The 10,799-nt window shown below is 49.1% G+C and overlaps 2 protein-coding genes across 4 annotated transcripts; one reads left to right on the top strand and one right to left on the bottom strand.

Moving 5' to 3' along the window:
- Positions 1-3,656: 3,656 nt before the first annotated feature.
- On the bottom strand, positions 3,657-6,318 carry LOC117866406 (uncharacterized). The gene is made up of 3 exons (XM_034750608.2): positions 5,876-6,318; positions 5,503-5,793; positions 3,657-4,477 (listed from the first exon to the last, which is right to left on the bottom strand). The coding sequence occupies exons 1-3, from the start codon at positions 6,053-6,055 to the stop codon at positions 3,890-3,892; spliced, it is 1,059 nt and encodes a 352-aa protein (XP_034606499.1). The 5' UTR covers positions 6,056-6,318; the 3' UTR covers positions 3,657-3,889.
- LOC117866384 (uncharacterized) lies at positions 6,314-10,157 on the top strand. 3 transcript variants are annotated; one of them, XM_034750589.2, is made up of 4 exons: positions 6,314-8,462; positions 8,566-8,715; positions 9,622-9,668; positions 9,826-10,157. In XM_034750589.2, the coding sequence occupies exon 1, from the start codon at positions 6,362-6,364 to the stop codon at positions 8,375-8,377; it is 2,016 nt and encodes a 671-aa protein (XP_034606480.1). In that variant the 5' UTR covers positions 6,314-6,361; the 3' UTR covers positions 8,378-8,462; positions 8,566-8,715; positions 9,622-9,668; positions 9,826-10,157. The 3 variants fall into 3 exon arrangements, with proteins under 3 accessions (XP_034606480.1, XP_034606487.1, XP_034606473.1); XM_034750596.2 differs by lacking the exon at positions 9,622-9,668 and having other exon boundaries at positions 8,589-8,715; XM_034750582.2 differs by lacking the exon at positions 9,622-9,668.
- The last annotated feature ends 642 nt before the right edge of the window (positions 10,158-10,799 follow it).

The following is a 10,799-nucleotide window of genomic DNA, read 5'->3' as shown; positions in this document are numbered from 1 at the left end:
TTGCATGGTTGACACGCCCTGCAGAGACAGCATTGACCACGACGCGTGCTGTGCCTGGGTCCCAAGCCAACAGATGACACACGAGTCGTATCTGTTCGCAGATCGCAAGGAAGGGACGGAAACGGAAGGTGGTGAGGCTGACCCGTGGGACGCAGATCCAGCGGACCTGGCCTTGTCCGGCAAACTACAGAGCAGAGCCTGCCTGCTGGCTGCTGCATTGGATCGCTCCCTGCTTTCAATGTGTCTGCCGTGCCGCTGTCTCGGCAAGCCGACCCCGATCGATCGAGCTGCTGTGGTCGACCCTCTGACCTTCGGAGCAGCTGGCCACCGTCAGTTAAGGCAGATGGCGATCGATCGATCTGCCGGTGTTGATGTATGGATGGATGGCCGACTGGATGCGGTTTTTTTTTTTTGGATAATTGACTGGATTCGCATCGATGAACTCGTGTAACCTTGACGGAAAGATACGATGAGCTAAACGCCGTCATGATCCAAACCTGCAGGGCACTAGGACAGCATCTGCCGAATCACACGATCGCATAACGCTCAAGCGTAGTACATGCTCCAGCGTCGTATAACGCTGATCGCGTACACATGCAGCTCGGCAAGTCTATTTTTCCTTGCGGAAACCGAGGATTTCCAGGTTGTACGCGCACCGGTACGCGAGTACTACACGATCAATTCGACGCTAGGGCACGTTCGGTAAAACCATAATTAATATCGTGGAACTCGTTCTGCGGGGTACGTCCTAAAGTGCACGGATCTTCTCCGTTACGTCCTCCCTCCCTAATCCAATTCCCATCACCGCCGCTGGTTTTTTCTGCAGCGGACGTGACGGGGGGAGCCTGATCACTGCCCCGCTAATTAACCTATGATTAATTGAGACGGTGGCCGACTGGCTGGCTAGCCCGGCCGGCCGGCCGGCTCGTCGGCCCGGCACGCACGCGTCATGGACCTCGCGGGGCGGCGCCACACACGGCAACACGGGTATATCGTCGTTACCCAAACAGCTAGCCGGTACAGTGACACCTGCCGCTAAAAAGCTGCCTGCCTTGTCAGCTGTTAACGGCCAACCGCCGTTTGACACGTATCAGGTGGCGTTCCTATCGGTTCCCACATGAGCGCTGCGCCCCAACCGGATTTGCGCTTTGGACCGCGTCCTCCGGCCGAGCAAGGTCAGCCAGCCAGCTCTCGTCGCGGCCTCGCGGGTGTGGCCGTGTGGGGGGTGGGGGCGGGTGAATTTTCGCTCTCCTCCGTTGGACCTTGGACGCCTCCGTTGGACCTTGGACGCTTGCGAGGCGTAAGCACGGGCGGAAATCAGCCGATCACCGAGCCGGCCGGCCGCACGGGCAGGCCAGGTCGCCCTGATGTCAGAGGGGGTGTGCCCCGGATCTCCGAGCCACGCGGTTTTGCGTTCGCCAGTCGCCACCTTATCCTCTCTCGTGTTCCTGAATCTCTTTTATAACCATTAGTAACATGATACACAATGCTGTCCTGTTCCTGCATAGCGGACAGAAGGATTAGGCTTGTTACCACATTCAGACCTGAAAATACATTGCCAGATCACGCACCAACGCGCTTGCTTAAGCTTAACAACGCTGCTCTCGTGTTCACATTCATTCCGTTTTTAATCGCAGTACTAGTAAGAAATTGAGCATGGCTCTGGCCTCTGGTCTTCTAGGATTTTCTACCTTTCGTGATCTGGTCTTCCAGTACCTTTTCCGTTAAAAAGAAAGATGTAGTCTTCTATTAACTGGATTAGTTTAACGGGGTCTGGTCCCTATACGAGATTTTGCTATCAAGACCCCTGGTAAGTGGTTACATTCACTAGGCGGGGGGCGCGCGATGGGGATTTGATCGGGACGCGCGGGGGGGTAGAGGTGTACTAGAATTGCAGACCAACCGGAGATGATCCCACGCAGACCACTGCCGTGGCCCCTGCTAGAACACACAGCATCCACATCACCCTGTCCACATTTGCCTTCCTGGGTAGTAACGAGCGGATCGGGTAGAATAATCCGGCGATGCCTCGCTTACAGCCCGGTACCAATCACTATTTTTTCAGCTAAAAAGCAGCGTAATACTATACCCGTGTGTCGCCGGAAAGAACCGTGTACCTGTCAGTGCGTCAAGTGGATCGCCATTAGAAAACGGCAGCGTTGCTTTGAACGCATAAATCTATCGCCCCGGCGGCCTGATTCGGAGCTCAAACCGATGCAGGAATCTGAGTCCATGAAGACTCCTCGGAGCTCTTGGCACTGAACTCTGAACACCCAAGCTAGTATCTTCTAGACGGAAGCAAGCAAGCAAGCAATGCAGTGTAACTGGATAACAACTTGCTTCAGAGACCCGAACACCTGCACGCCTTCGATACGGCAACAATTCCGGCATTACCAGACGAGATCATTCACCTATCTTGGTCTGCCGAGTGATAACAATAAACAAAGAGAGCTAGTGATCTCGTCTGGGTCTGAGCTGACCGTTTCAAGAAGCGATCGGTTAGATGGATCACGGAAGCAACCACGGCCCCCCCAAAAAGCGTATTTTTGGACTCAAATCAGCGTCGGCCTGCATTTGATTTGATCCGTTCGTGCGGTCTTTACTCGTGTTTTGTCCCGCAGCGAGGGGGCGACGAAGGAGACAGCGGATCGCCTCGCTTCCAGCAGCATGAGGTGAGGACCGAAGCGAAGCGCTAGCTGCTCGGCGGACAACGCGCGCATGAGGCCAAGCTCGAGCGGACACGGTCGCGCACATAAAAATTGGAGCAGCGAGCAACTGATCGCATGCGTCCAAGCTCTCCGTGATCCGGTCGCGACCGTCTTACACGTTTACAAACTGGTGCCAATGGGAGCCTGTCCAGTGTAGAATTGACAAGGTTCCTTGTAATCTTGTTGCATTGCCAGGTCTCTTTTTTCCGGAACTGCATGTTGGGATTTGGACGTCGCGTATAAAGATACAAGAGATCAGGGGGGGGGGGCACCAACCCAATTTGTCTATGGATCGGATCGAAAGGCCCCGTGCTAACCTAACAGTATCCGACAACATGTTTGAAAGAATGTGGGTTTGACGGGTTCAGGTGTTCGCCGAGGAGTGAGACAAGAACAGTGAGAGTGCAGCTGGAATCACCATTGCATTCTGTACTATAGTACACTATACTACTGATACTTTACTAACAAATCCACTACTGGCATTATCCTAACACGCGAGGCTTAATCTGACGCGTCATGTGGACCAAGAGATTCTTCTGTTTGACGAAGGATTATTCACCATTCGTTTGCATATCGCAATGGTCATAGCTGCAGGATTACAAAGTGCGTGTCAGTTGCAGCAAAACGACAGTGCTGAACGCCGAATCGTGCTATATCCGACAACTACATTGCAGCTCTGGTCGTTTTGCTGATTACCAGAGACTCGTTCACACAGCTGAATAGAGAAAAATTGACACAGGCAAATCCCGCCGACTGCATGGCAGAAGGAAAATGGCAGGCCGGCAAGTCATCCATCAGCAAACGAGACACCAGGGTAATTATTTATAACTGACAAACTTGAGCTCATAATGGACAGTTCTTGAAGGGAACCTTTTAATAAGCACAGCAACAAAACAAAAGGGTGAAACGTGATGAAAAGAAGCCACTTATCTCCAAAGCGAAACAAAATATCCTCAGATAAAACACGTCACATACGTATTCCGTGGATCATGTGATTTAAGATATTCCACTGTATTTGATTGTTCAGCTATGACTTCTGATATGTACAAGACAACCAACAGAATGGCACAGTGATGAAGTCAGCACGGAGGAACTAAGACCCTCAAGCATATTCACATCCTGTTATCCGTACAAATTGATACGGAGAAAATACTAAGGCTACAAGATGTACGGATTAAATATCAGCTAATAACCATTGCTTCCAAAATCTCAAAATGCATCAGCAGACTGCGAGGTCTACCATCAAAATACATCTTTTCAGATATCAACAGTCTCCCATCACACCTCTGAGCCTCATCTCGAAGCAGCTGCAGCATTATGTCTTTCTCCTTGCAAATCCATAACCGGTTTGGATCAGACCACTGCCTCGGAGTACCATGAAGGACAAACCGAAGGTTCCGACCAGTATGCAAAACATAATCGCCGATCTTCTTGATCACCGCTTGGTCAGTAATGTACGCTCCAGCACAATTTAGGCCCACATCCACATAATGGAATTCAGAAACACTTGGTAACACATCACTAATCGAAGTAGGAACCAGGAGATTATGGCTTGAATGAGATGGATACGGTTGTGAAACATCGAACAAGTTTTTCATTGATTCTGATGCCCAAAACGAAAGTTCTGCCATAAGCTGGTTGACAACAACGCCACCTTTGCTGAATCCCAGGATGATAGTCCTAGGAGGACAGTAGGATGACATTGTTGCGGAACGATGCTGATTAACAGCCGACTCCTTTGCTGAGCACCCCAAGAACTTATTTTGTATCTGCAAATCACACAAGATGTAGGAAAAAGATTAAAGATGAGCCATGGAAAAGCACATATTAACACTACTGCAAGAAAGTTGCAGAATGATAATTCAAATAGACTTACGTCAAAAAGAAAATACAACAGGGATTACTTCAGAAAGAAAATATAACTAGGATATTTCAGTTTAGGTCAGAAACACAAGAAAAAAATAGAACCCTATAAGGCACGCAATATGTCAACATCATAATAGCATGAAACAAGATTGGAATAATGGGATTTTGCAATGTAGATTATGAAATAACTTCGGAGCTAAAGAAGTCAAACACATAATGCATGCAGTGCAGTTATATTAAACCAGTCAGCAGATTTTGTCCACTACTGATAGAAATAGTCAACTTAATTTATAAACCAAGAGTCCGTTGTATAAAGTGTACCAGAGCAGTATGTCATCAATACCTAAGCATTATATCAGCAAGGAAATTTGAGGAGCATCTGCTAATGCCATTAAACAATTAATAACAGGGTAAGTAAGAAATCAATCAACGTTCTTGGAACAAAAACAAATGAGTAAGCAAACTAGTTTTGTATGCCCAGTTATCTACAATTAGCGAACTAAAACAGTAACACCTACTTTTAAAAAAAACAGTAACACCTTATCCCAATAGAAAATCCAAGAATATCTGACAAAATTAGTTTCCAGGAATGCTACAAGAACGGTTTAAAGTCTTGAACTTGCATCTGCCATATTAATTACTAAAATGGTAAAACTGGCAAAACATACCTATTTTTTAATCACAATTCCTGCATTTGGTAATCTAACAACAACATACCCTACAATCTATTAGCACTGGCAAATGTATCTTAATTGCATCAGTAATAGAAACCTTATGAGGGAAAATTGGCACGGAAATCGTAACTCCAAATCTAAACTATGTAGCGATTTATTATCTTTGCAACTGTAATAAAGATGCTTCGCGCCAAAAATACTGGACTGGCAGAACTAAACGCTGCAAAATTTCCCAGAATTCAACAACATTATACCTCAGCAATGCCGTGCGCAAGGATGTTGGCAATGCCGGCAGCAGCTGGGAAGCCAGTGGGGTTATATCCCTTGGGATGTCCAGCGGCGTCCACGGACGGGACAAGTTCTCGGTACACCGCAAATGGCCCCGTGAAGCATGCGGCGTCGACCACCCATGCGTTGGTCTCCCCGCTGAGCTTCCCAGCGAGAACCCCGGCGATGTGAGCGGCGTCGGAGAGCCGCTCGATCGCCGGGTCACCGGTGCCGCGGACGCGGTCGCCCGTGAAGAGGATCGCGTTGGCGCGTGGAACCTGGTGCCGTCAGAGAGTTCAGGGGCTGTGGAGGCAAGAGATAATCATCTGAAGAGGAAAGGGAAAAGTGTGTTGGCCTTACGGCGAGCGTTTTGGCGGGCGAGAGGACGAGCGAGGCGGCGACGCGGAAGAGAGACCCGCCTCGGGAGAGAGGAACGTGTACGACGCCGGTCCACCGGTCCATGGCCGCGGCGGCGGCGAGGTCGCCGGAAGTGGAGGTAGAAGAAGGCCGGTGGTGGGACGAAAAGACCTTGTTGCCCATGTGCTTCTACGGTCTCCCTGGAATGTGCCCTTTTTAGGGCCTTAGGTGCATGGGCCGCATTCGTTAGAAAGTTCGGCCTAGTTCTCCAAGGTCGCATCATCAACAATCAAAGATTGCAACGTAGTTGGGCTGTCGCGCAATTCGTGGCGCAAAGTTTCTGGGCCATGTTGGACTCTGTGCAACCGGTCTGGATATGGTAAAGCCCATACGGCATATCGTACCATATGCTACGACTTTTCCTCCTTGTATATGGAATCCTGCCTTTGCATATCGTGCCGTACGTACGCAAGTTCATGAGCTACCACAATGAAGCAGATGAGAAGCAGGAGGCTGCTCCCCAATCTCCTTTCGCGCCTGCCCAAACCCACCTATCTGTCCGCCCAAATCCGCCAGAGATCCAACATTTCTGCTGAATCCTGCCAGAATGCTGCGGAATCCGCCGCCGCCGCGGACCCGGCCCGCGCGGCGTCGCTCCTGGCCGAGCCGAACTGGTTCGCGCGGATCAACTCGGAGTTCGCCGCCGCCCTCCAGCAGATGGGCCCGCGCTTCGTCGTCCGCGCGCTGCAGCACGCCGCCGCGGAGCCGCTCCTCTGCGTGCGCCTCTACGTCTGGGCGTCGCGGTTCGGCCAGCACTTCGCGCGGGACCGGTCCGTGCGCCGCGCGCTCGGGGACGCGCTGTGGCGGCGCGGGCCCGTGGTACTCTCCGCGGCGCTTGTCGCCGAGGTACAGGGGTGCGGGTGCGTGGTCTCTGAGGAGCTGCTATGCGCGCTGGTGGAGAGTTGGGGCAGGCTCGGTCTGGCGCACTACGCGCACGAGGTGTTTGTGCAAATGCCGCGCCTGGGGCTGCAGCCCAGCACGATGGTTTACAACGCGGTGATTGCGGCTTCGGTGCGCGCCGGCGCGGTCGACGCCGCGTACCTCAGGTTCCAGCAGATGCCCGCGGACGGGTGCCGCCCGGACTCCTTCACTTACAACGCACTCGTGCACGGTGTCTGCCGGCGTGGGATCGTCGACGAGGCACTAAGGCTGGTAAAACAGATGGAGGGTGCTGGGATCAGGCCGAATGTTTTCACCTACACGATGCTGGTCGATGGTTTCTGCAATGCTGGCAGGGCGGAGGATGCGGTTGGTGTGTTGGAGAAGATGAAGGAGAAGGGTGTGGCAACGACAGAGGCCACGTACAGAACACTGATTCATGGTGTGTTTCGTTCCCTGGGTACAGACAAGGCATACAGGATATTGAGTAAGTGGCTTGAGAGTCATCCTACTCTGCATCATCAAAATGCTTATCACACCTTGCTGTATTGCCTCTCGAAGAACGGCATGGCCAAAGAGGCTGTTGAGCTTGTGGATAAGATGAAAAATAGAGGTTATCCCCTCGGCAACACAACATTTGGCATTGTGATCTCTTGTGCTTTGAAACGCTTGGAGTTCAGTTATGTATGTGAGTTGGTAGATGATTTCATCAAGAAAGGTGGGAAACTGGGATTTAATGTATATATTCTGATCATCAAATCCTTGCTGAGCTGCAAGGACATCTCAAAGGCGCAGAAGTATTTAAGTCAAATGGTTTCGGATGGGCTCTTTTCTAGTGTGACATCCTACAACATGGTGATAGATTGCCTCTCCAAGGCTGGTGAAGTGGAAATGGCAATGGAGATTGTCAAAGTGATGCAAGAATCAGGTTTCCTTCCTAATCTCGTGACTTTTAACACACTGATAAGTGGATATTCGAAATTAGGCAATGTACATGACGCAAAGGCTGTTCTGAAGATGCTTATGGAACTTGGGTTCATGCCAGATATCATTACTTTTACCTCCCTTATTGACGGGCTATGTCACACCCATCAGCTGGATGATGCCTTTGCTTGCTTCAATGAGATGTCGGAGTGGGGTGTTAAGCCGAATGTCCAGACCTACAATGTTCTGATATGTGCATTTTGTTCAGAAGGGCATGTTAACAAGGCCGTCGATCTTCTTAATAAAATGAAAATGGATGGCATTTGTCCAGATGCATATTCCTTCAATGCACCTATTTTGAGTTTTTGCAGGATGAGAAAAATAGATAAAGCTCACAAACTTTTCACTGCCATGTTAAAATATGGTGTGGCGCCAGACAGTTACACATACAATACCCTGATAAAAGCTGTATGTGATGAAAGAAGAGTTGATGAAGCTAAGGAAATTCTTCTTGCGATGGAGTCAAGTTCCTGCATCGCTGCATATCAATATACGTATTGGCCAGTTGTTGGTGCACTTACTAAAATGGGCCGTTTCAGTGAGGCAGGAGTGTTCATCAGACTGTCAATGTGTGAATTATAATTTATCAGCTACATGCTATTAAATAAATGAATGCTTCCCTTCTGCAGTGAAAAATGCAGAGTATGCTGTGCTCATCTTTGCTAAGGTACTGCACAACAATTTTAAAACTATTACTTGCTTGATCTGTTTCCGTCATGCTTATTTTCTCCACCCTTTTTCCTACTGATCCATCTATAATATGGTGACAGTGTCCTTGAATTTTTATCTGAAGTGTTGGTTCCAAGTGAAGCATCAGGACCTTCTCATTGCCTTAAAGAATTGGGCTCACTAGCATGACTGCATTTCAAGTATTATGCGGATTTGCACTCCCCCTCAGAAAACCCATTCAGGACAATTTGGTATGTTTCCTTTTAGCACTTTTGTGGAGTACCTTTTGTTTTTAAATTTTGGCTAGATAAATTGACACACTTTATGAGAATCCATTGTGATCCTTTGAACCTGTAAAAACTGATGAGAGAAATGCCACAAGCTTAGAGCCTTAGAATAGTTATAAACTATGTTCCTGTCTTATTTGCGCTTGATTTTCAGTGAACTATGAACAGTCATAACCAAAAGGGAATACAAAAAAAGAGAGGGAAATTTTGCCTCAGCAAATAGTCACCTTGTGCATAAACACGAATCACAATGTCTGTTTGGTGTTTGGTGGTAGTAGTACTTCCTAAGTAAACCTGTAACACCACATGCTACATTTCGAGGGACTGTTAGAGCCTAGAGGCTAGAGTTTGCTATCCTGCAAATCTGATCTTCGAGCACTCTGCTATTCGATATAGTAAAAGCACCCTAAGGAGATCAGTTCTGTGTTTCCCCCTTCCTTTGCAACGACGATCTGCGGTCTTGTCATCTTGGAGTCTGGTCATTCACCATTAGTCCATTACATCTGAAAGTGGTGAAGTTGTTTCTCTGTTGCATAGTTCGTCAGTGTCGGGGATAGATCCCCAGTACTCACAAGGAAGGTAGAAGATGGACTCCTACTAGGATTCCTCTGTAATCCTATTAGGACTCCTTGTAACCGACTAGTAATCTCGCCTCCTGGAGTATATAAAGGAGGGCAGGGGTCCCTAGATCGGTAGGCGAAGATCTTATAAAACCACAACAGAGGACCAAATCCTCAACACCAAATAACATCCAAGCGCAGGGCGCAATATACAACACCACAAACAGGACGTAGGGTATTACGCTACTTTGGCGGCCCAAACCCGTATAAATCTGTGCCTTGTATCCTTACTTTTACTTTCGAATTCCAGGTCCGACGATCCCCAGCAACCAATCTACTACCTCGGGATACCCCTCGGTAGGTTGCCGGTATAAAACACCGACAGTCGGTCATAAGTAAAATAACCAGTCGAGTAGTTGTCACCTTCTTGTGATGTGTTGTAACCTCTTTTTTTGAAATCACTTCCTTCGGATCTTTTCTCTATCTCTCCTCATTTGTTTTCTTGTTTTCACAGGGCAGCCAACCTCTGTAAGATGCCACGCTTAGGCTAAACAGTCAGCATCATGCACATGCAACAACAGAGGAGCTCTCCTTTGCTTGTTGCTTCTCAAGTGGTTCAGAGTTCAGACTGCGTCCAGCATCCACCTCATGGCCAATGTTTTCAATCACAGGGGAGCTGTTCGCCGTCAGCTGTGCAATCTCCTTACAGTGGCTCGATGTTTTCAATCGCTGACGTGAACATGCATTTTTTTTTTAAGTTCAAGGATCCGGGTGATATTCATGGAAAAGTTTAAGAACCGCCAGTACATTCTATGTTTATGCATGCCCGCACATTGCTTCCAAGTTCCCCACTGCGCATCCGCTACCTCTTCATCGGCATTCTCAAGGATGCTTCATTTCTTCCCGAAGGAATCCTTGGAAGTCCTTGCCACTCGACACACCTCCCTATCGCAAACCGTGATAGCTTATCAGCACTCAACGACCAACCTGTGGGTTGTCGCCATCGATCGCCGTTGCGTCAAAGGAGTGGAATAAGCCTAGAACAAATTAAAACTGACGGCGACCTTCGGAGCCGGTTCCCACCTCGCTGTCATGATCAGGCCTCGGTGAATGAACAGCGGCCTCCGTCGTAGTCGTGAGGAAATTGCCCCGAAGGAGGGGACGCTTGCGACCTACAGCCTCGTTTACTCCTCCTCCATAGGCTTTGGCCTTTGGCCCCACGCATCTCAACGGCCATGACTACATTGTTTTATTTGTCCTCTGAATTCTGGGTGGTCGGGTCAGCAGAACACGTGCGGATTTGCGAAAAGTCTCGCGCTTCTTTATCTAATTTTCCCAGGTCGAAAATGACGCCCGTTGTTGCAGCTCGTCTCTCAGGAATTTTCTCTTTGCCGTTGGATGGATGGATTTGGTGGCAGGGCAGGTTCATTGCACCCAAGAGGCCAAGATATCGGCGCACCCCTGCCCGGCCGCAACCCCTTGCGGGCG

This window comes from Setaria viridis, chromosome 1 (genome assembly GCF_005286985.2).
Source record: "Setaria viridis chromosome 1, Setaria_viridis_v4.0, whole genome shotgun sequence".
NCBI lineage: Eukaryota > Viridiplantae > Streptophyta > Magnoliopsida > Poales > Poaceae > Setaria > Setaria viridis.
The sequence above is the reverse complement of the archived record's forward strand: the minus strand, read 5'-3'. Positions and strand labels throughout refer to the sequence as shown.